The sequence below is a fragment of the Bos taurus genome, chromosome 27, assembly GCF_002263795.3.
Source record: "Bos taurus isolate L1 Dominette 01449 registration number 42190680 breed Hereford chromosome 27, ARS-UCD2.0, whole genome shotgun sequence".
Classification (NCBI taxonomy): domain Eukaryota; kingdom Metazoa; phylum Chordata; class Mammalia; order Artiodactyla; family Bovidae; genus Bos; species Bos taurus.
Genome location: NC_037354.1, coordinates 34,707,822 through 34,734,132, shown reverse-complemented (window position 1 = coordinate 34,734,132; position 26,311 = coordinate 34,707,822). Strand labels below are relative to the sequence as shown.

The 26,311-nt window shown below is 39.0% G+C and overlaps 1 protein-coding gene across 6 annotated transcripts in view; it reads left to right on the top strand.

Moving 5' to 3' along the window:
• Nucleotides 1-25,892, top strand: part of ADAM3A (ADAM metallopeptidase domain 3A (cyritestin 1)) — a 114,374-nt gene extending 88,482 nt beyond the window's left edge. For 3 of the 6 annotated variants that reach the window (XM_024986156.2, NM_001098166.2, XM_024986154.2), the window contains 5 exon segments: nt 7,263-7,349; nt 9,471-9,594; nt 12,550-12,712; nt 19,349-19,393; nt 25,721-25,892. In XM_024986156.2, the coding sequence (XP_024841924.1) occupies nt 7,263-7,349; nt 9,471-9,594; nt 12,550-12,712; nt 19,349-19,393; nt 25,721-25,730 (429 nt within the window). In that variant the 3' untranslated portion in view covers nt 25,731-25,892. 6 annotated transcript variants of the gene reach the window in all.
• Nucleotides 25,893-26,311: the final 419 nt, after the last annotated feature.

Genomic DNA, 26,311 nt, shown 5'->3' with positions numbered 1-26,311 from the left:
GTACTTTGATAAACATAAATAATTTTTTTAAAACAGTGCCAGTAAAAGCTAGTATATGAAAGTAAAAACGGAAACAATTATTTCACATTTTAATTAAAATAATTACATTAAAATACAGTATTTTAAAAAAGTGAATAGAGGAAATTGGAAGTGAATAGTAACCTTATCTCAGAATGGCAAAAGATAGTCTCACATAAATATAATGGCTTCCCTGGTAGCTCAGCTTGTAAAGAATCCGCCTACAATGCAGAAGACCCCAGTTCGATTCCTGGGTTGGGAAGATCCCCTAGAAAAGGGATAGGCTACCCATTCCAGTATTCTTGCCTGAAGAATTCCATGGACAGACGAGTCTGGAAGGCTACAGTTGACCCCTGGGCTGGAAAGATCCCCTGTAGAAGGGAACAGCTCTCCACTGCAGTATTCTTGCCTGAATAATTCCAGGGACAGAGGAGTCTGGCAGGCTACAGTCCATGAAGCTGGCAAAGAGTTGGACAAGAGTGAGCAACTTTCACTTTCAATCACAAAGAAACATACTGATGCTGACTGCATTATGAAGTAATATGTCATCCCTCTAAGCATCATTTAAAACACAATGCAATCACGTTTACCATAAATATGGCAGAGTAAATATGTAAAATTATTAACTAATTTAATTATTCATTAAATACAAAAAAAGTAATGTAATGGTATAATAGTATAATGTGGTTTAACACACACAAGAAAATTAATTTGGGCTTTTCCCTTGATTTCTGGCCCTGAGCTCCTAAACCTTAGAATTTCCTGACAGGAATATTTGGTGGTATTCATAATGAGATTCATCCAAAGAAATCTGAATTTATGCTAATGAGGTAACAGGGTGGTGCCTCTTGATGCTTCAGAGTATGCTGGTCACCAGAAAGATGAATTGACTAATGGGGTGGAGCTTTAAGCTCCACTCACAGCATCAATAAAGGGAATGATATGGCTGGAAACTGGACTCTGTAAAAATTTTTGAATGATTAGACTCAAGATAGTTTGTAAGTTGGTGAACGCAATGTGTTGTAATGAGGATGTGCCTGGAGAGGACATGGAGACAATGACACTTCCTCTTGCCCAACAACATAACTTGACCTGTGCATCTCTTCCATTTGGATGTTCCTGAATTATATTCTTTCCCATAAATTAGTAAACATAAGTGAAGTCTTTCCCTGAGTTTTGTGAGCCAAATTAGCAAATTATCAAACCATAGAGGGAGCCATCAGTTCAGTACAGTTCAGTTCAGTTGCTCGGTCGTGTCCAACTCTTTGCGACCCCATGAATCACAGCACGCCAGGCCTCCATGTCCATCACCAACTCCCGGAGTTCACTCAGACTCACGTCCATCGAGTCAGTGATGCCATCCAGCCATCTCATCCTCTGTCGTCCCCTTCTCCTCCTGCCCCCAAGCCCTCCCGGCATCAGAGTCATTTCCAATGAGTCAACTCTTCGCATGAGGGAGCCAAAGTACTGGAGTTTCAGCTTTAGCATTATTCCTTCCAAAGAAATCCCAGGGCTGATCTCCTTTAGAATGGACTGGTTGGATCTCCTTGAGTCCAAGGGACTCTCAAGAGTCTTCTCCAACACCACAGTTCAAAAGCATCAATTCTTCAGTGCTCAGCCTTCTTCACAGTCCAACTCTTACATCCATACATGACCACAGGAAAAACCATAGCCTTGACTAGATGGACCTTTGTTGGCAAAGTAATGTCTCTGCTTTTGAATATGGTATCTAGGTTGGACATAACTTTCCTTCCAAGGAGTAAGCATCTTTTAATTTCATGGCTGTAGTCACCATCTGCAGTGATTTTGGAGCCCAAAAAAATAAAGTCTGACACTGTTTCCACTGTTTCCCCATCTATTTCCCATGAAGTGATGGGACCAGATGCCATGATCTTCATTTTCTGAACGTTGAGCTTTAAGCCAACTTTTTCACTCTCCACTTTCACTTTCATCAAGAGGCCTTTTAGTTCCTCTTCACTTTCTGCCACAAGGATGGTGTCATCTGCATATCTGAGGTTATTGATATTTCTCCCGGCAATCTTGATTCCAGCTTGTGTTTCTTCCAGTCCAGCGTTTCTCATGATGTACTCTGCACATAAGTTAAATAAGGAGAGTGACAATATACAGCCTTGACGTACTCCCTTTCCTATTTGGAACCAGTCTGTTGTTCCATGTACAGTTCTAACTGTTGCTTCCTGACCTGCATACAGATTTCTCAAGAGGCAGGTCAGGTGGTCTGGTATTCCCATCTCTTTCAGAATTTCCCACAGTTTATTGTGATACACACAGTCAAAGGCTTTGGCATAGTCAATAAAGCAGAAATAGATGTTTTGCTGGAACTCTCTTGCTTTTTCGATGATCCAGAGCATGTTGGCAATTTGATCTCTGGTTCCTCTGCCTTTTCTAAAACCAGCTTGAACATCAGGAAGTTCACAGTTCACGTATTGCTGAACCCTGGCTTGGAGAATTCTGACCATTACTCTACTAGCATGTGAGATGAGTGCAACTGTGCGGTAGTTTGAGGATTCTTTGGCATTGCCTTTCTTTGGGATTGGAATGAAAACTGACCTTTTCCAGTCCTGTGGCCACTGCTGAGTTTTCCAAATTTGCTGGCATACTGAGTGCAGCACTTTCACAGCATCATCCTTCAGGATTTGAAATAGCTCAACTGGCATTCCATCACCTCCACTAGCTTTGTTCGTAGTGATGCTTTCTAAGGCCCACTTGACTTCACATTCCAGGATGTCTGGCTCTAGGTCAGTGATCACACCATCGTGATTATCTGGGTCGTGAAAATCTTTTTTGTACAGTTTTTCTGTGTATTCTTGCCACCTCTTCTTATATCTTCTGCTTCTGTTAGGTCCATACCATTTCTGTGCTTTATCGAGCCCATCTTTGCGTGAAATGTTCCCTTGGTATCTCTAATTTTCTTGAAGAGATCTCTAGTCTTTCCCATTCTGTTGTTTTCCTCTATCTCTTTGTGTTGATCGCTGAGGAAGGCTTTCTTCTCTCTCCTTGCTATTCTTTGGAACTCTGCATTCAGATGCTTATATCTTTCCTTTTCTCCTTTGCTTTTTGCTTCTCTTCTTTTCACAGCTATTTTTAAGGCCTCCCCAGACAGCCATTTTGCTTTTTTGCATTTCTTTTCCATGGGGATGGTCTCTGTCTCCTATACAATGTCACAAACTTCTGTCCATAGTTCATCAGGCACTCTATCTGATCTAGGCCCTTAAATCTCTTTCTCACTTCCACTGTATAATCATAAGGGATTTGATTTAGGTCATACCTGAATGGTCTAGTGGTTTTCCCTACTTTCTTCAATTTAAGTCTGAATTTAGTAATAAGGAGTACATGATCTGAGGCACAGTCAGCTCCTGGTCTTGTTTTTGTTGACTGTATAGAGCTTCTCCATCTTTGGCTGCAAAGAATATAATCAATCTGATTTCGGTGTTGAGCATCTGGTAATGTCCATGTCTAGAGTCTTCTCTTGTGTTGTTGGAAGAGGGTGTTTGTTATGACCAGTGCATTTTCTTGGCAAAACTCTATCAGTCTTTGCCATGCTTCATTCCATATTCCAAGGCCAAATTTGCCTGTTACTCCAGGTGTTTCTTGACTTCCTACTTTTGCATTCCAGTCCCCTATAATGAAAAGGACATCTTTTTTGGGTGTTAGTTCTAAAAGGTCTTGTAGGTCTTCATAGAACCGTTCAACTTCTGCTTCTTCAGCGTTACTGGTTGGGGCATAGACTTGGATTACTGTGATATTGAATGGTTCGCCTTGGAAATGAACAGAGATCATTCTGTCATTTTTGAGATTGCATCTAAGTACTGCATTTCGGACTCTTTTGTTGACCATGATGGCTACTCCATTTCTTCTGAGGGATTCCTGCCCACAGTAGTAGATATAATGGTCATCTGAGTTAAATTTACCTATTCCAGTCCATTTTAGTTCACTGATTCCTAGAATTTCGACATTCACTCTTGCCATCTCTTGTTTGACCACTTCCAATTTGCCTTGATTCATGGACCTGACATTCCAGGTTCCTATGCAATATTGCTCTATACAGCATCGGACCTTGCTTCTATCACCAGTCACATCCACAGCTGGGTATTGTTTTTGCTTTGGCTCCATCCCTTCATTCTTTCTGGAGTTATTTCTCCACTGACCTCCAGTAGCATATTGGGCACCTACTGACCTGGGGAATTCCTCTTTCAGTATCCTATCATTTTGCCTTTCCATACTGTTCATGGGGTTCTCAAGGCAAGAATACTGAAGTGGTTTGCCATTCCCTTCTCCAGTGGACCACATTCTGTCAGACCTCTCCACCATGACCCGCCCGTCTTGGGTGCCCCACGGGCATGGCTTGGTTTCATTGAATTAGATAAGGCTGTGGTCCTCGTGTGATTAGATTGACTAGGTTTATGTGAGTATGGTTTCAGTGTGTCTGCCCTCTGATGCCCCCTTGCAACACCTACTGTCTTACCTGGGTTTCTCTTACCTTGGGCATGGGGTATCTCTTCATGGCTGCTCCAGCAAAGTGCAGTCATTGCTCCTTACCTTGAAGGAGGGGTATCTCCTCACCACCGCCCTCCCTGACCTTCAACGTGGGATAGCTCCTCTAGGCCCTCCTGCGCCCACGTAGCCACCACTCCATGGACGTGAGGTTTGTCCTCCCAGCCACCGCCCCTGGCCTCAGGTGTGGGGTAGCTCCTCCTGGCCACAGCCCCTGACCTCGGACGCGGGGTAGCTCCTCCTGGCCGCGGCTCCTGACCTCAGACGTGGGGTAGCTCCTCCCGGTCGTTCCTGAGCCATCGCAGCCTGGCACTCTCACCCACTGCCCCTGACCTCGGACGTGGGGTAACTCCTCCTGGCCACTGCCCTTCCGGCATGGGGTCCTCCCGGCTTCTGCCCCTGACCTCGGATGTGGGGTAGCTCTTCTCGGCTGCACTTCAGTGCGCCGGTCGCAGCCACCCGCGCTTTTCCTCTAATATATAGCCAGTTGGTCAGAAGGATAAAGACATGAATCTGGTGTCTGAAAGGGGAAGAGTCTTGTCGGACTGAGCCTTTTAACTTGTGGAATTTGATTCTAACTGCAGATAGATAATGTCAGAATGAGTTGAATTGAATTCTTGGACACTTGGTTGGTATCAGAGTCATAGGTATCAGGTATCATAGTGGGTATACCCCCACTATGTGTGTGTGTATATGTACTTATATATCAGAGGAGGTGATGGCACCCCATTCCAGTACTCTTTCCTGGAAAATCCATGGACAGAGGAGCCTGGTAAGCTGCAGTCCATGGGGTCGCTAAGAGTCAGGCACGACTGAGCGACTTCACTTTCACGCATTGGAGAAGGAAATGGCAACCCACTCCAGTGTTCTTGCCTGGAGAATCCCAGGGATGGAAGAGCCTAGTGGGCTGCCATCTATGGGGTCACACAGAGTCGGACACAACTGAAGCGACTTAGCAGCATATATATGTATATATATATATATGCACATCTATGTGTACCACAATATATATGTACATGTGCACACACATGTACCCCAGTGTGTATATACATGTGTACACACACATATCCCAGTATGCATGTTCATGTGCACACACACACATATCTGAGTATATATGTACCTGTACACACACACACACACGTACCCCAGTATATATGTACATGTGCACACACACATCCCCCAGTGTATATATACACATGTGTAGACACACATATCCCAGTATGCATGTACATGTGCACACACACACATCCCAGTATATATGTACCTGTGCACACACACACACACACACACCCCAGTATATATATACATGTGTACACACACATGTCCCAGTATATATGTACCTGTGCACACACACACACACACACACACACACCCCAGTATATATGTACATGGGCACACACACATACCCCAGTGTATATATACACATGCGTAGACACACATATCCCAGTATGCATGTACATGTGCACACACACACACCCCAGTATATATATACATGTGTACACACACATATCCCAGTATATATGTACCTGGACACACACACTCACAGGACTGAGTGACTGAACTGAACACATCCTATATGACTACTGGAAAAGCCATAGCTTTGACTAGACGGACCTTTGTCCATATATTTACTTGTCAATAGTGATAGAAAATAACGAATGTTTCTAGACTTCATCATCTGTTGGATATTCTCAGATAACTTGAGAAAAGTGGGCAGACAATCTTAGAACATGTCCCCCAGAGTATTCAAATTAAATTAAAATTTTGATAGAGGAATATTAACATGCAGTCTACATCAAAATCAGGTTAAATAAATAACTAAAACACAAATTTGTATTTAGTGAGCATTTGCTATGTCCCAAACTATTTTTGTTCCTTTATGTGTAATAAATTATTTCATCCTTATAACCTATGACTTAGGTATAATTTCTATTTCAAATTCAAAGATAGATAAACTGAGGTATGAAGGAGAACATTGCTTTTGTAAAAGACAAGAGATACTGTTATTAAAGTTAGAAGAATGTAAAAATGACTGGTTGAAGCACTGGTATTGAGCATTGATCAGTGGGCTCTATGATTAAAGTAGTTCTTGCACTGAATACTGGTTCTGTCAGTCAGTGGTGACATGCCCTAAAAAGTGTACATTTAATTCTCATCAAATATAAAATGTGGATAAAAATATCTCTCTCTCAAGGTCTATGTGAGCATATATATAAAAATGCATAGAAAGTGCAAAGGCCCATTGCAAATGCTCATTAAAATTTGGCTTGTTTTGTTTTTATACCAGCTATAATTTTTAGCTTCATAATTTCTATGCCTTGTAGAAAAGACATAGAAAAGTTCTATGTTTTCAGGTGTATCAAGAATGTTGTCTACTTTTATTGAGGAGACAAACTAGAGAAAATCTCTATGGCACTTGAGAAGCACTGAATGGACATTTCTTGTATTTTATTTTTAAAATCCTTTTCCACATTAAAATAAAAAACCTCCTGTAACATACCAAATTACAATACTTTAATAATTTTCATTGGCTATTAGTAAACTCACAAGCCTCCTCCTTCAATGGAAGCAATCTCTTATTGTGAAAACTTGATGTTTTTTATTAGAATGAGTAGATGTTATGAAATTCAAGTTCATCCTAAGTATATATCATATTGTGTATCTAATTTCTTATAATAAGTACAGTCAATGAATTCCTGACTTTAAAGTTGTTGGTTGTTTCATCATTTTAGTTTTGTGACAATGGAGCTTGCAGGGCAATCCATCAATATACACAGTATCAGGATTGTGACCCACTTACCAAATGCAAAGGACATGGGGTATGTAATTGTTACTCTATTTTATGTATAGTTTTAAAATACATATCATAACATCCCACAAGATAATAATAAGCTTCAGATTAATGGATGTGGAAATTTCTTTGGAGAATTTCAGTTAAATGTAGAAACCAAATTTCATTATTTATACATGTGTGCATGTTCTAGGTATTCTATCAGATAACTGCACACTTCATGAGCTAAAAACTTTTAAACTTTGTACAAAATTGCAATATGAAACATAAGCTATTACAATGTTGGATAGAGACTGCATACTTTTGGAAATAGATATATTTAGTGTTACATGTATATCAGTTCAGTTCAGATCAGTCACTCAGTCATGTCCGACTCTTTGTGACCCCATGCATCGCAGCACGCCAGGCCTCCCTGTCCATCACCAACTCCTGGAGTTCACTCAAACTCATGCCCATCGAGTCAGTGATGCCATCCAACCATCTCATCCTCTGTCATCCCCTTCTCCTCCTGCCCCCAATCCCTCCCGGCATCAGAGTCTTTTCCAATGAGTCAACTCTTTGCATGAGGTGGCCAAAGTACTGGAGTTTCAGCTTTAGCATCAGTCCTTCCAAAGAAATCCCAGGGCGATCGCCTTCAGAATGGACTGGTTGGATCTCCTTGCAGTCCAAGGGACTCTCAAGAGTCTTCTCCAACACCACAGTTCAAAAGCATCAATCCTTCGGCACTCAGCTTTCTTGACAGTCCAACTCTCACATCCATACATGACCACTGGAAAAACCATAGCCTTGACTAGACGAACCTTTGTTGGCAAAGTAATGTCTCTGCTTTTCAATATGCTATCTAGGTTGGTCATAACTTTTCTTCCAAGGAGTAAGCGTCTTTTAATTTCATGGCTGCAGTCACCAACTGCAGTGATTTTGGAGCCCCAAAAAATAAAGTCTGACACTGTTTCCCCATCTATTTCCCATGAAATGATGGGACCAGATGCCATGATCTTCGTTTTCTGAATGTTGAGTTTTAAGCCAACTTTTTACTCTCCTCTTTCACTTTCATCAAGAGGCTTTTTAGTTCCTCTTCACTTTCTGCCATAAAGGTGTGTCATCTGCATATCTGAGGTTATTGATAGTTAGTATCTCCCATTATCTTGATGCTTCATATTTTCTATAGTAACCCTGGAAAAATTGACCTGTGTGTCTTGTATCAAAATTTACTTCCTATTTACACATCCTGTTTAATTTCAATTTAATTTTGCCTGAATTTATCCCTAGATTCCTTATCTGCTTCTGACCCATCTTTTGATTTATCCATAAAATCATATTTATAAATATATTCTAGCCTTCCTGTGCTGTGCTGCGCTTAGTCGCCATCATGTCCAACTCTTTGCGACCCCATGGATCATAGCCTGCCAGGCTCCTCTGTCCTTGGGGCTTATCCAGGCAAAAATACTGGAGTGAGTTGCCATGCCCTCCTCCAGGGCATCTTCCCAACCCAGGGATTGAACCCAGGTCTGCCGTGTTGCAGGCTGAATTCTTTACTGTCTCAGCTACCAGGGAAGCCCAAGAATATTGGAGTGGGTAGCCTATCCCTTCTCCAGGGGATCCTCCCAACCCAAAAATTGAACCAGGATCTCCTGCATTGCAGGTGGATTCTTTACCAGCTGAGCTACCAGGGAAGCCGCCTAGCCTTCCTATTTTCTAGCAAAATCAATTTTTCTTACTGTACCTGAATAAGTAAGCTCCACCCTTTAGTTTTCTCCCCGTGTTTCATAAAAGTTGACTCTTACAACAGTTTTATAAATATCTGGCACAATTCATAATAAATTTCAACTCCTGCTATAATTTTTAGCTTTATAATTTCTATGCCTTTTTAAAAGAGACAGTTCTATATTTTCAGGTGTATCAAGAATGTTGTCTACTTTTATTGAAGAGATAAATTAGAGAAACCCTCTGCAACATTTAAAAAGCATTGAATGGACATTTCTTGCATTGCATTTTATCTTTATACTTATTTTCCACATTAAAGTAAAAACAGCCTGTAACATACCAAATTGCATTACTTTAATCATTTGCTTTGGCTCACAATCAATACTAATCCACTTAAATTTTATATGACATATAAAATGGTCTTCTTTTTTTGGTTTCATTCCAGATTTGCAATACTCGCTTACATTGTCACTGTGATGTTGGATATGTGCCCCCAGATTGTGAGGAAATAGCCTTATCACCAGGAGGAAGTATCGATGATGGATTTTGGAATTTAGAAATTGATGAATGTTAGTAATTAAATCACTGCTCCAACAGAGCCTTCTGTATCCTTAAAGCCCCACTGTCTATGTGGCTATTAAGCACTGGACATATGGAGAATGCAATTAAGGAACTAACATTTTCACTTTATTTTACCTAATTAAATGTAAACTGTCACTTTGTAGTGCTATTATAAATAGCACAGCTATAGATTATGTTGTCAATCAAAATTTTGTATGTGCTTTTTTAATTCAAATCTAGCCATGAACATTTTAATGTGTCATCTTAATTTTAACCATGGTTTCCCAAATTTTTTGATTTATACAGCAGTTTTCTAGATTTGTTGCTGTTCAGTCACTAAGTCACATTTGACTCTTAGGCGATCCCATGAACTGCATCACTGCCAGGCTTCCCTGTCCTTCACTATCTCCTAGAGTTTGCTCACATTCATGTCCACTGAGTCAGTAATCCAACCATCTCATCTTTTGTCTCCCCCTTCTCCTTTTGCCTTCAATCTTTCCCAGCTTGAGTAGGCTCTTCACATCAGGTGGCCAAAGTATTGAAACTTCAGCATCAGTCCTTCCAGTGAATATTCAGGGTTGATTTCCTTTAGGATTGACTGGTTTGATCTCCTTGCTGTACAAGGGACTCTCAAGAGTCTCCTCCAGCACCACAACTCGAAAGCATCAATTCTTCAGCACTCAGCCATCTTTATGGTCCAACTCTCATATCCGTACATGACAACTGGAAAAACAATTGTCTTGACTAGATGTACCTTTGTCAGCAAATTGATGTCTCTGCTTTTTATTTTTTTTTTTAGCTTTTTTTAAAAATTTTTTAACTTTACAATATTGTATTGGTTTTGCCACATATCAACATGAATCTGCCACAGGTATACACGTGTTCCCCATCCTGAACCCTCCTCCTTCTTCCCTCCCCATACCATCCCTCTGGGTCGTCCCAGTGCACCAGCCCCAAGCATTCAGTATCATGCATCGAACCTGGACTGGCAACTCGCTTCATATATGATATTATACATGTTTCAATGCCATTCTCCCAAATCATCCCACCCTCTCTCTGCTTTTTAATACCCTGTCTAGGTGTGTCATAACTTTCCTTTCAAGGATCAAGTACCTTTTAATTTCATGGCTGCCTTTACCATCCCCAGTGATTTTGGAGCCCAAAGAAAGAAAATCTGACACTGCTACCACTTTTTCCCCTTCTGTTTGGCATGAAGTGATAGGACCAGATGCCATGATCTTTGTTTTCTGAGTGTTATGCTTTAAGCCAGTTTTTTCACTCTCCTCTTTCACTCTCATCAAGAGGCTCTTTAGTTCCTCTTCACTTTCTGCTGTTGGAGTGGTATCATCTGCATAGGTGAGCTTGTTGATATTTCTCCCAGCGAAAGAGATTCTTGATTCCAACTTGTGATTCATCCAGCCCAGCATTTTGCATGATGTACTCTGCATATACGTTAAAAGTTGTTTTTTGTTTGTTTGTTTGTTTTAATGTTGCAAGGTATTTAAAATGTCTTGCTACATATGGGAAAATAAAATTTGGATTCATATACAAAAGTTTTTGAAAACCAGATGCTTTTTAATTTATTTTTTAATTGGAGTATAATTGCTTTCCAATGTTGTGTTAGTTTCTGCTGTACAACAATATGAGTTAGCTATAAGTATACATATATCCCTTCCCTCTTGAGCTTCCCTCTCATCTCCACCCCTCTAGGTCATCACACAGGCCCGAGCTGAGCTCTCTGTGATATACAGCAGCTTGGTAAATTACTTTGAATCAACATATAATTGGACTGTACCTGTGTTTCAGTGGCACAGATTCTCTTGTCATCTTGAGAGGGCATTAAATTTGTTTACACTTAATATCATGAGGTAGTGCATAGGCAAAGAATCTACCTGCCAATGCAGGAGATGCAAGAGATCTGGGTTCAATCCATGAGAGGGGAAGATCCACTGAGAAGGGAATGGCAACCCACTCCAGTATTCTTGCCTGAAAAATTCAATGGACAAAAGAACCTGGCAGGCTACAGTCCATGGGGTCACAAAGATTTAGACAATTGAGTATGTCCACGAATATACACAATATCATCACAATTGGTTTGGTGGTAATTCTGATTGCTTGATTTATATTTTTTTAATTTTAATTTTCTGGTTTATTCCTTTTGATTATTTGGACCAATAGATTTACTTTTCTAGTTTTATCCAATATCTTTGTAACACCAAGAGGAATATCAACTTTTTAAATTAATGCAATCAAAATTAAAACAATATCACTTTATATCATTTGTTATGTAAATTTAACCTCACCTACTATTACTGTTTCTTTTTAATTAGCCTCAGTTCTATCTGTAATTTTCACTAAATAATTTTTAAAACAATTCTTTTTTTTTTTGGTCTTAAATACTAGTCTTTATTTTTACACAAAGCAGTGTAAAATGAGGCCATTCCCCAAAGGGTGACTTGGAACTAAAAAATCCACACTGAGAGCGAGAGTGTTAGTGTTAGTTGCTAAGTCGTGTCTGACTTTTTGCAACCCCATAGAGCCTGCCAGGCTCCTGTGTCCATGAGATTTCCCAGGCAAGAATATTGGAGTGGGTAGCCATTCCTTTCTCCCAGGGAGCTTTTTTTTTTTTTTGCTCCTTTTTTTAAATAGAGGAATCTATTAGATCTGTTAGGTAATATCAACCTAATATATTCTAAGTAGCAGTGCAGTATGATAGGAATATGATAGTATGATAGAATGAAATACATTAGAATGTAACACATAAACATTAAATATACATATAAAGATTAAATTATATATTTTAAAAGAAATATTTTGGGGTATAGTCACAGAAGTTTGGAAAGCTCTTTTAAGTTTAAATTTATTTATTCTATGATTATATTATTTGAATTCCAAATTTTTATAATTCAAATTACTGAAATGTATCATTTTTTAAAAGTTAAAAGATATTGTTATGTCTTCAGCTAAAACTGCATACTTGATAAAACGACGTCGTGCCTCTCAAAAAAATAACCTGATGATCAGTTTCTACGTACTCTTACCTTTCTTCATTTTAACTGCTATCATTGCTCTTAAATGGAATAAAATGAAGATATTTTGGAACAAAGAGGGAACAATAAGTGGGGGGTAAGTAAACACATTGCTTTTTATATTTAATATTTGAAAGGCTTTATGAGAAAATTCAAATGTTATTCAGAATATTATAAATAGGGACTCGTATGGATTGGCTTAATGCTTGTGTTTGTGTGTGTGTGTGTGTGTGTGTTCTTAGTCTCTCAGTCGTGTCAGATTCTTTGTGAATCCATTGACTGTAGCCCGCCAGGCTCCTCTTTCCATGGGGATTCTCCTGGCAGGAATACTGGAGTGATTTGCCATGCCCTCCTCCAGGGGATCTTCCCACCCCAGCGAATTGAACAGGCATCTCCAGCACCAAGGGCTTCCCTTGTGACTCAGCTTGTAAAGAATCTGCCTGCAATGCTGGAGACCTGGATTTGATCCCTGGGTTGGGAAGACTCCCTGGAGAAGGGAAAGGCTACCCACGCTAGTACTCTGGCCTGGAAAATTCCATGAACTCTCTCAAAGAGTCGGACATGACTGAGCGACTTTCACTTTCACTCCTGCACTGCAGGCAGATTCTTTACCATTTGAGCCACCAAATGGTGGCTTATAAGTCACTGATAATGCTTATAATTCTACCAAATGTTTACAAATATACCAGATTTTTTTTTTATAACTTTAGGCACGTGGGTATCCTTCATGCCCATATAGGCCCAGGAACAACTGAATTTACTCAGTTAATTCTCAGTATCTTTCTAGTAGAAAGTCATGTTGGCTATAATTGCTTTAGACGGTTCTGTATACTTCCTAAACAACCCCATTTTCCTTGTCTTGACATTTGGTGGTGCCAAGAAGCCAGAATATACTGGAAGGTAAAAGAGTTCCAGAAAAACATCTATTTCTGCTTTACTGACTATGCCAAAGCCTTTGACTGTATGGATCACAATCAACTGTGGAAAATTCTGAAAGAGATGGGAATACCAAGACCACCTGACCTACCTCTTGAGAAACCTGTATGCAAGTCAGGAAGCAACAGTTAGAACTGGACATGGAACAACAGACTGATTCCTAATAGGAATAGGAGTACATCAAGGTTGTATATTGTCACCCTCCTTATTTAACTTATATGCAGAGTACATCATGAGAAATGCTGGGCTGGAGGAAACACAAGCTGGAATCAAGATTGCCGGGAGAAATATCCAAAACCTCAGATATGCAGAGGACACCATCCTTATGGCAGAAAGTGAGAAAGAACTAAAGAGCCTCTTGATAAGAGTGAAAGAGGAGAGTGAAAAAGTTGGCTTAAAGCTCAACATTCAGAAAATGAAGATCATGGCATCTGGTCCCATCACTTCATGGGAAATAGATGGGGAAACAGTGGCTGACTTTATTTTGGGGGAGCAGGGGCAGAGACACTCCAAAATCACTGCAGATGGTGATTGCAGCCATGAAATTAAAAGACGCTTACTTCTTGGAAGGAACGTTATGTATGACCAAGCTAGACAGCATATTGAAAAGCAGAGACATTACTTTGTCAACAAAGGTCCATCTAGTCAAGGCCATGATTTTTCCAGTAGTCATGTATGGATGTGAGAGTTGGACTATAACAAAAGCTGAGCACCAAAGAATTGATGCTTTTGAACTGTGGTGTCGGAGAAGACTCTTGAGAGTTCCTTGGACTGCAAGGAGATCCAGTCAGTCCATCCTAAAGGAGATCAGTCCTGGGTGTTCATTGGAAGGACTGATGTTGAAGCTGAAACTCCAACACTTTGGCCACCTGATGTGAAGAGCTGACTCATTTGAAAAGACCTTGATGCTGGGAAAGACTGGGGGCAGGAGGAGAAGGGGACAACAGGGGATGGGATGGTTGGATGGCATCACCAACTCAATGGACATGAGTTTGAGTAAACCCTGGGAATTGATGATGGACAGGGAGGACTGGCGTGCTGCAGTTCATGGGGTCACAAAGATTCTGACACAACTGAGTGGCTGAACTGAATTGAATGATGAATAGAGACGGGGCAGCACAGAATATGGGGCCAGAGACAATAAACAGAGATGGGTCAGCATAGAATATATGGGGCCAGTGATGTGAATTGGAATTGGTGATGGACAGGGAAGCATGGCGTGCTATAGTCCATGGGGTTGCAAAGATTCGGACATGACTGAGCAGCTGAACTAAACTGAATGATGATGAGTAGAGATGGGGCAGTATAGAATATGGGGAAGGTGAGAAAATGTAAGATCACAAAGAGCGAGGGAAAGCACATATGAAGGACATGGCCTATGTTACACGAAATTAATATTGCTCCTGTGTTTCTGAAATTAGAGTTAAGCTACTTGCTCAGTTTTTCATTTTTTTAGAATGGAATTTAATTACTTCTTTTTTTAAAATGAGGTATAATCACCTTATATATTAGTTTCATGTGTATCATACTTTGTATATAATGTAAAATGATCATAGTCTAGTTAACATTTGTTACATAGTTGCAAATTTTTTGTTTTCCTCCTGATGAGGTCTTTTAAGATCTACTCTTTTAGAAAGTTTCATATATGCTGTTAGTTATTGTTGACTATAGTCAGCATGCTGTCCATTACATCCCCATGACATTTATTTTTTTGTATAGAAGTTGTACCTTTTGAACTTACTTACCCGTTTTTCTCATCACCACTCCAACGCATTACCTATGGCAACCACCAATTTGTTCTCTGTATCTATGAGGTTTTTGTTTGTTTGTTTTGGTTTTTTCGATCTACATATAAATGGGATCATACATTGTCTTTCTCTGTCTGACCTTATTTCACATTCATACAGCTTTTTCTTTACTGTAGCACAAATATTGTTCACAATTTGCTTAGTAAATATTTAGGAAGATGAGAATGCAGAAGTAAGTGTAAAGATTGGGTCTCGTTTCTTCATTGTAAAGTAAATCATTTTTGTTTCTCATATGTTTATCAGAGATAAAATGATATAAAATTTCTATCAGCACCTCTGCTTACCAAGTAAGTTAATCTTAGTTATGAACAAGTTAGCAGCAACCAGTAAATTCAAGGCAGTATTCTGCATGATTCATATGGACATTTATATAATCATTCAATTGTTATAAATTGATTTAATTGAATGATATTTGGCATAAGTCTTCCTGGGCTCTTATTTAAGACACGTTCAAAAAATCTGAATAGTTGCAAAGCTGAAACTGACTTCTGGAAGAAATGGTATACTTAGATATCACTGACCATAAATAACAAAATCTGCCTAAGTTTTAAGAGCATCAGTCAATTGTTTCAGGGCTACAAGGGCAAGAAATGATGTAGAGCTGAAACACAAAAGGGTAGTAAGGAACTGGATGGTTGTGAACTTGGTCATTCTCTCCATCACCCAAAGGCTTTTATGATTGACATAATCTCTTTTTGTCTATGTTCATTCTTTCCAAAAGAACTGTTCTGCTTACAGATGGCCCAGAGTACCTCTCTCAACCATTCTAGTTTCATTTTCAAGTAAAAATCCTAAAAATCTCTCAAAACCAGCATCTGTTAGTTAAGAGACATCAACAGACAGAAAGAAATAACTGTGCAAGTGTATCTAGTTTCAACAAGTGTCCTTTCAGAATTTATAATCCCAAATTGGATGTTCAAACCTGATTTTTACCATCTGTAGCCAAAGAACTGTAGCCATTACAAGGAAACTTTACACCATAATATTACTCTTCAACAAGAACTGAGTGTGTATAGGAGCCAAAGGGAAAATGGAGGCTGTCTGAATACCACAAAGTGTAAACAGACATAAGTGAAAGAGAGGCCTCATTAAGGAGCTCATTAACAGAAGTGAGATAACTATTCACATAGTTATTTGATAGAAATAATCGAAGCCATGATAATTTAAGAATTCATGTGTAAATTGTCTTTAACTTTGGAGGAGCATTATCATAGATATTTTAATATTTCATCCTGTCTTCCATGTAGATAACATAGAGAAAAGTAATAGATGGATTTAAGTTTGAAATTTTTAAAATGCTTAACATATTTAGTTTTTAACTTTTTATTTTATGTTGAAGTATAGCAGATTAACAATGTTGTAATAGTTTCAGCTAGACAGCAAAGGGACTCGGCGGTACATATGCATGTATACTCCCCCAAACTTCCCTCCCATCCAGGCTGCCACATAATATTGAGCAGAGCTCAATATGCTATACAGTAGGACCTAATTGGTTATCCATATAAAATATAGCCGTGTGTACATATCCATCCCAAACTCACTGTCTAGGCTTTCCCCTCATCCTTACCCCCTGGAAACCATAAGTTCACTCTCTAAGTCTGTAAGTCTGTTTCTGTTTGTAAACAAGTTCATTTAGATACTGAACTTAAAGGATGTCATACAATATTTTTCCTTCTCTGTCTGACTTACTTCACATAATATGACAATCTCTAGGTCCATCCAAAATGCAGCAAATTGCTTTATTTCTTTCTTTTTGATGGCTGAGTAAAATATTCCATTGTATATATCTGTTGATGGATATTTAGGTTGTATCCATATCTTTGTTGTTATAAATAGTGCTACAAAAAAAAAATCTGCAAATCAATCAGTGTGACGTACCACATTAACAAAGTGAAGAATAAAAGCCATATGCTCATCTCAATATATGCCACAAAAGCTTTTGACAAATTCAACACCATTTATGATAAAAATTCTCCAGAAAGTGGGGATAGAGGGAACATATCTCAAAATAATAAAGGCCATATATGACAAACCTACAGCTAACATCATACTCAATGGTTAAAAGCTGAAAGCCTTTTCTCTTAAGATCAGGAAGAAGACAAGGATGTCCACTGTCACCACTTTTATTCAACAGCTTTGGAAGTTCTAGCTATGGCAATCAGAGAAGAAATAGAAATAAAGGGAATCCTAATTGGAAAGCAAGAAGTTAAACTGTCACTGTTTGCAGATGACCTGATACTCTACATAGATCTTAAAGATGCCACCAGAAAACTAGTAGAGTTCATCAATGAATTTGTTAAAGTTGCAAGTTATAAAATTAATACACAGAAATCTCTTGCATTTATAAGATCAGAAAGAAAAATTCAAGAAGCAATTTCATTTACTATCACATCACAAAAATAAAATACCTAAGAATAAACCTATGTAAGGAGACAAATGACCTGTACTTAAACTATAAAATTGAACAAAAGAGAAACAGATGTAAAGACATACCATGTTTATGAATTGGAAAAGTCAATATTGTCAAAATGAATATACTACCTAAGGCTGGAATCAAGATTGCCGGGAGAAATATCAATAACCTCAGATATGCAGATGACACCACCCTTATGGCACAAAGTGAAGAGGAACTCAAAAGCCTCTTGATGAAAGTGAAAGTGGAGAGTGAAAAAGTTGGCTTAAAGCTCAACATTCAGAAAACTAAGATCATGGCATCCGGTCCCATCACTTCATGGGAAATAGATGGGGAAACAGTGTCAGACTTTATCTGAGACTCCAAAATCACTGCAGATGGTGACTGCAGCCATGAAATTAAAAGACGCTTACTCCTTGGAAGGAAAGTTATGACCAACCTAGACAGCATATTCAAAAGCAGAGACATTACTTTGCCAACAAAGGTCCGTCGAGTCAAGGCTATGGTTTTTCTTGTGGTCATGTACGGATGTGGGAGTTGGACTGTGAAGAAGGCTGAGCACTGAAGAATTGATGCTTTTGAACTGTGGTGTTGGAGAAGACTCTTGAGAGTCCCTTGGACTGCAAAGAGATCCAACCAGTCCATTCTGAAGGAGATCAGCCCTGGGATTTCTTTGGAGGGAATGATGCTGAAGCTGAAACTCCAGTACTTTGGCCACCTCATGCAAAGAGCTGACTCATTGGAAATGACTCTGATGCTGGGAGGGATTGGGGGCAGGAGGAGAAGGGGATGACAGAGGATGAGACGGCTGGATGGTATCACTGACTCGATGGACTTGAGTCTGAGTGAACTCTGGGAGTTTGTGATGGACAGGGAGGCCTGGCGTGCTGCGATTCATGGGGTGGCAAAGAGTCGGACACGACTGAGCGACTGAACTAAACTGAAGGCAATCTATAGATTCTGTACAATCTCTATCAAATTTTCTGTGGCATTTTTCACAGAGGTAGAACAAGAAAACCTTAAAATTTGTATGGAGACACAAAGACCCCAAATAGCCAAAGCAATCTTGAGAAAGAAAAATGGAGCTGGAGAAATCAGCCTTCCTGACTTCAGATTATACTACAAAGCTATAGTCAGCAAAACAGAATGGTACTGGCACAAAAATAGAAATACAGATCAGTGGAACAGGATACAAAGCCTTGAAATAAACCCATGCACCTATGGTCAAGTAATCTACAACAAAAGAAGCAAGAATATACAATGGAGAAAAGACAGTCTCTTCAACTAATGGTGCTAGGAAAACTGGGAAGCTGCAAGTAAAAAAGAAAAAAAAAGAATTTAGATAATTCTTTAAATCATTCACAAAAATGAATTTAACATATTTAAAAGTTAGGCTACCATTGGTAAATATATCCCAGTAGGATATATGATCCCTGAATGGGATATAGGATGAAAAGTGGATATTGGTACATATTAACTGAGTAATTAGTAAAAGTCTAGCTGTTTTTGTCTTCTTGAGTTCATTTAAGATTGCAGTGTTTCCAAACCTTAAAACAATTCTATTTCTTTCATACAGATCTCCATCAGAAATCAGCAATAGTAACAGCAGTCAGTCTAACAGGTAAAGGTGAAGTAAAATAATCAAATTATTGACAAAACGATATAATTCATTAAATATTTTTAAAATATATTTAACAGTACTTCAGTATAGGAAATATATTATTTCCATTTATTGTTTTCAATTATTTCATCATTTTGATATATAGTCATTACTGTCATATACTAAAAGAAAGACTAAAACAAAGCATTTGGTGTTGATATTACTTTATACTTCTATAGAAACATTTCATGTTAACTCACATTATCCAGATTCATTAGCCACAATTTTTGTAAAAAGAAATGGCTTTAAAGGGATTTTAAATGCATTCTTAAAATATTTATGAGGAATCATGCATTTGTTTGGTGTATTTAAGACACCAATCTGCGTTAACAGCTTGTCTAAATGAGAGTTTTATACACATTGCTCCCAACACTTGTATTTCTTCCTCATTGACTCCCTGGTTATTGTTCTCCTTATTTTAGAAATAAGAAAACAGATATAAAGAATGTAAGTAATTCCCCACGTGTATAGAATGGTAGTAAGTTTTTGAGCTTGAGATTAGATAATCATACTCCACGGTTCAAACTCTTAAAAGTGAAAATGTTAGTCTCTCAGTCGTGTCAGACTCTTTGTGAATCCATGGACTGTAGCCCGCCAGGCTCCTCTTTCCATGGGGATTCTCCTGGCAGGAATACTGGAGTGATTTGCCATGCCCTCCTCCAGGGGATCTTCCCAACCCAGGGAATTGAACAGGCATCTCCAACACCAAGGGCTTCCCTTGTGGCTCAGCTGGTAAAGAATCTGCCTGCAATTCTGGAGACCTGGATTTGATCCTTGGGTTGGGAAGACCCCTGGAGAAGGGAAAGGCTACCCACACCAGTATTCTGGCCTGGAAAATTCCATGAATTCTCTCAAAGAGTCGGACATGACTGAGCGACTTTCACTTTCACTCCTGCACTGCAGGCAGATTCTTTACCATTTGAGCCACCAAATGGTGGCTTATAAGTCACTGATAATGCTTATAATTCTACCAAATGTTTACAAATATACCAGATTTTTTTTTCAAACTTTAGGCACGTGGGTATCCTTCATGCCCAAATAGGCCCAGGAACAACTGAATTTACTCAGTAAATCCTCAGTATCTTTCTAGTAGAAAGTCATGTTGGCTATAATTGCTTTAGACGGTTCTGTCTACTTCCTAAGCAACCCCATTTTCCTTGTCTTGACATTTGGTGGTGCCAAGAAGCCAGAATATGCTGGAAGGTAAAAGAGTTCCAGAAAAACATCTATTTCTACTTTATTGACTATGCCAAAGCCTTTGACTGTATGGATCACAATCAACTGTGGAAAATTCTGAAAGAGATGGGAATACCAAGACCACCTGACCTACCTCTTGAGAAACCTGTATGCAAGTCAGGAAGCAACAGTTAGAACTGGACATGGAACAACAGACTGATTCCAAATAGGATTAGGAGTACATCAAGGTTGTATATTGTCACCCTCCTTATTTAACTTATATGCAGAGTACATCATGAGAAATGCTGGGCTGGAGGAAGCACAAGCTGGAATCAAGATTGCTGGGAGAAATATCCAAAACCTCAGATATGCAGAGGACACCATCCTTATGGCAGAAAGTGAGGAAGAACTAAAGAGCCTCTTGATGAGAGTGAAAGAGGAGAGTGAAAAAGTTGGCTTAAAGCTCAACATTCAGAAAACGAAGATCATGGCATCTGGTCCCATCACTTCATGGGAAATAGATGGGGAAACAGTGGCTGACTTTATTTTGGGGGGCGGGGGCGGAGGCACTCCAAAATCACTGAAGATGGTGATTGCAGCCATGAAATTAAAAGACACTTACTTCTTGGAAGGAACGTTATGACCAAGCTAGACAGCATATTAAAAAGCAGAGACATTACTTTTTCAACAAAGGTCCATCTAGTCAAGGCTATGATTTTTCCAGTAGTTGTGTATGGATGTGAGAGTTGGACTGTGAAGAAATTGAGCACCGAAGAATTGATGCTTTTGAACTGTGGTGTTCGAGAAGACTCTTGAGAGACCCTTGAACTGCAAGGAGATCCAATCAGTCCATCCTAAAGGAGATCAGTCCTGGGTGTTCATCGGAAGGACTGATGATGAAGCTGAAACTCCTATACTTTGGCCATTTAATGCGAAGAGCTGACTCATTTGAAAAGACCCTGATGCTAGGAAAGATTGGGGAAGAGAGGAAAAGGGGATGACAGAGGATAAGATGGTTGGATGGCATCACCAACTCAATGGACATGAGTTTGGGTAAATCCAAGGAGTTTGTGATGAACAGGGAGGCCTGGCCTGCTGCAGTTCATGGGGTCGCAAAGAGTTGGACATGACTGAGTGACTAAACTGAACTGAACTGAATGATGAATAGAGATGGGGCAGCACAGAATATGGGACCAGAGACAATAAATACAGATGGGTCAGCATAGAATATATTGGGCCAGTTATGATGAATTGTAATTGGTGATGGACAGAGAAGCCTGGCGTGCTGCAGTCCATGGGGTCGTAAAGATTTGGACACGACTGAGAGGCTGAACTAAACTGCATGACGATGAATAGAGATGGGGCAGCATAGAATATGGGGAAGGTGAGAAAATATAAGATCACAAAGAGTGAGGGAAAGCACATATTAAAGATATGGCCTATGTTACACAAAATTAATATTGCTCATGTGTTTCTGAAATTAGATTTAAGGTTCCAGCTCAGTTTTTCCTTTTTTTAGAACAGAATTTAATTACTTCTTTTTCAAAAATGAGGTATAATTACCTATATGATATTAGTTTCATGAGTATAATACTTTGTATATATATAATGTATATAAAATGATCATAGTAAGTCTAGTTAACATTTGTAGGATATATAACCCCTGAATGGGATATAGGAAGAAACGTGGATATTGGTACATATTAACTGAGTAATTAGTAAAAGTCTCTCTGTTTTTGTTTTCTTGAATTTATTTAAGATTACAGTGTTTCCTAACCTTAAAACAAATCTATTTCTTTCATACAAGTCTCCATCAGAAATCAGCAATAGTAACAGCAGTCAGTAGTACAGGTGAAGGTGAAGTGAAATAATCAAATTATTGACAAAATTATATAATTCATTATTTTTTTTAATATTTTAACAGTACTTCAGTATCGGAAATATATTATTTCCATTTATTCTTTTCAATTATTTCATCATTTGATATCTAGTCATTACTGTCATATACTAAAAGAAAGACTAAAACAAAGCATTTGGTATTGATATTACTTTATACTTCTATAGAAACATTTCATGTTAACTCACATTATCCAGATTCATTAGCCACAATTTTTGTAAAAAGAAATTACTTTAAAGGGATTTTAAATGCATTCTTAAAATATTTATGAGCAATCATATATTTGTTTGGTGTATTTAAGACACCAATCTGCGTTAACAGATTGTCTAAATGAGAGTTTTATACACATTGCTCCCAACACTTGTATTTCTTCCTCATTGACTCCCTGGTTATTGTTCTCCTTATTTTAGAAATAAGAAAACAGATATAAAGAATGTAAGTAATTCCCTACATGTATAGAGTGGTAGTCAGTTTTTGAGCTTGAGATTCAGATAATCAGACTCCAGGGTTCAAACTCTTAAAAGTGAAAGTGTTAGTCAATCAATTGTGTCTGACTTTGCGACCCCATGGACTGTAGCCTGCCAGGCTCCTCTGTCCTTGGAAATCTCCAGGCAAGAATAGTGGAGGGGGTAGCCATTCCCCTCTCCAGGGTATTCCCTACCCAGGGATCGAGCCCAGGTCTCCTGCATTACAAGTGGATTCTTTACCATCTGAGCCACCAGGAAAGTCCTGAAACTCTTAAGAACTCCACAGTTTTGCCACATATTTTCTGATATAAGACTGGGGATGGGAATGGTATGTACATTTATTGAGGACCTAGTAGATGCCAAGCAAATGCTAAAAGGCACTCACCCTCCAAGGCAGAAGAATAATTCTTTACAATAAGATGAGATAAAGAAGGCTTCTGTATATACTGTTCATATTCCTAAATCAAATGTGTAAAGAAATTGTGATATATGATATTTCATGTATTAGACATCACTAGGAGTAAAGGAAAAGAATCAAACTCATCGAAGAATGAAATCACAAGTTCATCTCTTTACTTACCTGCCATATGTGACCAATGGAATAAAGTCATTGGATCTCTATTTCATTTTCTGCCACCAAAAAAAATATTTATAACTCATAGCCTCACTGTAGAGTAGTCTTATTTCTGCCTAGAGTAGCCTCTACCTCTTCTCTCAGCAAGTTATTAAAAGCCCACATCTTAGGTGAAGATTCTGGCCCTTGGCTGTCTTCTTCTCATGTCCTACAATCGTAGTTCTGTCATCATGCTGAGTGCCTTCACCTGCACTCCTTACCTCCACACAACTTTACTCATTTTCTCCTAGAGCAATACACTGAGCTCTCCATCTCCTGGATTTTTTTTTTCCAACTCTTAAGTCATAGCTTCAATCTCATGCTTTCGTTTGCATTTTTTTTCCTGTTTCTCACTTCTCCTGCCAGCAGTACTTTACGATCATATTAAGGACACCTCCAGAATTTGACACATTCATTCCATAAACATATTTTATAAGTTGATTGTAAAGTGTGCTGAAAGGTAATTCATTATATGGAAAAGATGAGAGAAGGAGGAACTGGGAGCAATTTTAAATATGGCCAACTGAGTAGGCCCTGTTGAGCAAGTGATGAGTCAGTGATGAATTGAAGGAGGTGCAAATTGTTATGCAGCTTAGGTGTTTGAAAGGAGTCACCTGAGTCAACTCACAGAAGGCTTTTATTTGGATGCAGCACAACGAGAGAGGAATACAGGCATACACGGGGGGCCAGAGAGACACCACCTCCGGCACAAAGTTCCTTATTTTAAATTGTAAACAGTCCATCATAAATCCAACTGCCCTTATCTCAGCAAAAAGAGAAGCCAGGTATTCCCGCTTTCCCACAGGTAAAGAGAGAGCTTCCCACAGGTAGATTCCCAGCTCCACTGCAGCCGTAAACCACCTCTCTCTCACCCAGGCATCGAGCTGGTAGGGCTATCAATGCATGAACCCGGGTAGGAGTTTTCAAGCACATGAATGATCTAACGAGAAAAAAAAAACAAAACACCTCAGGACTGATCCAGGAGAGAGAAAGGATGTTACCTCATACCAGGGATAGTAAAGATGGTCTTAGGAATACATTTTGAATGTGAACCAATAGAGTGAGTTGACAGTTTGGATGTAGAGTGTAAGAAACAGTGCATAAGTGATGTTCATTGCTTTTAGAGCAGGAAGACAGCAGGGCTACATAGTTAACCCAGAGCTCTCTGTTCCAAAATGTGTGCTCTTAAAATATTAAAAAATTTACTTTACAGCTTATGGATGATGAAAGAGAAGGTCTGCATAGCTAATCATGAGCTAAGACAGGTGTCTGATATGCCACAATACAAAGGTTACATTTTCTCATTTATCTGAATAGGAATGTAGTTGAAGTATTTTTGAAGAGGTAAAGGAGGATTTAGCATGATATGGTCTGCTTTTTACAAGTTTCACTGAGATAAATTAGAAAATGCAGTCAGATTTAGTCAGAATGGAGACTAATGAAACAGAATGAACAGTAAAATTGTGAAGAGGGCAGGACTGGATAAGACAGGAAAAATAACAAAGTGTTGAGAGACCTAACAGGAGTAGACTTGGTTGAAGTGCTGACTGGCTGGATGTATTTGGTCTAGAATAAAAGAGATCTGCAAAGACTTAAACAGTCCAACACAATGGATAATGATACCTTTTACTATTGACATACTGTATAGCCAGTGAGAACCAGTTTGGTGTTGGAGTGATGAAGTAGAAGGGAGTAAAAAAGGAGTTTGTTTTGAAGATATGTATGTGGGACACCTGTGGGAGAGGCACAGAGGACTATTGGAAGTTCTCCTCCTCTGTATATAAAAATAGAGAAAATAATCATTATTAATAATGACAATTATTATTCCCTCTTCACATGTTGGATTGCTCATGATTTTCTTTGACCCATATAAAATTTGTGTAAATGAGACATATATTAACACTAGTTTATACCATTACCTTTTAATGTGGCTATCACAGATGATTTAGGGGAAAAAAGAAACAAAAAAACTTGGGTTTGAAAATTGTATGGAGCAGAGGTATAAATTGTGACAGTATAAATTATCTTTGTATACTATTTAATTGATATGCATGTAGCTGTGAAGTGAAATTAGAAAGCTTTTATTAACAACTTACAAAATGTAGCATTTCTATTTTTCTATATTTCTTTTACAGCAATGACTAAACAAACAACAAAACAAAACAAAACAAAACACAGCTTGGAGAAAAGATATTAGCAAGAAACTGGCATGATTCAAGAAAGAAAGAAAAATCTTCTCTTCTCCCGTTTGTGATGACCCAAAGCTTTCAGTTTCACAAAGCAAAGTAAATCCTGTGAGTGAAAGTATGCAGGCTGGTGTCTATTGATTCTGTTCTTGAACCCAACTTCATGTGTCCAACTCAGAATAGAAGCTTAAGAGTTTGGAGCAGAGAAAGTTTTATTGTAAGGGCCAAGGAAAACCTTCAGCTGATGTTCAAAAACCCCAAGATCACTGATATTTTTAGGGGAAGAGTTTTTATAGGTAAAATTGGGGGCAAGGGCTGCAAGGTGTGGAACTTCCCTCTGACTAGTTGGTGGTGAGATAACAGGGCCGTGTTCCACCCATCTCAGCCATCAGCCTTTCCAATCACTGTGGGTCCACTTGCTTGTGCTCAGCCTCCAGTGACCTCCTCCGTCTGGGTTGAGGAGGCCCTAGTTCCTGCTGAAGAACTCAAAGACATGCACAAACTGCTAGCATATCACCCAAGGAGAGACCAGCACCAGGC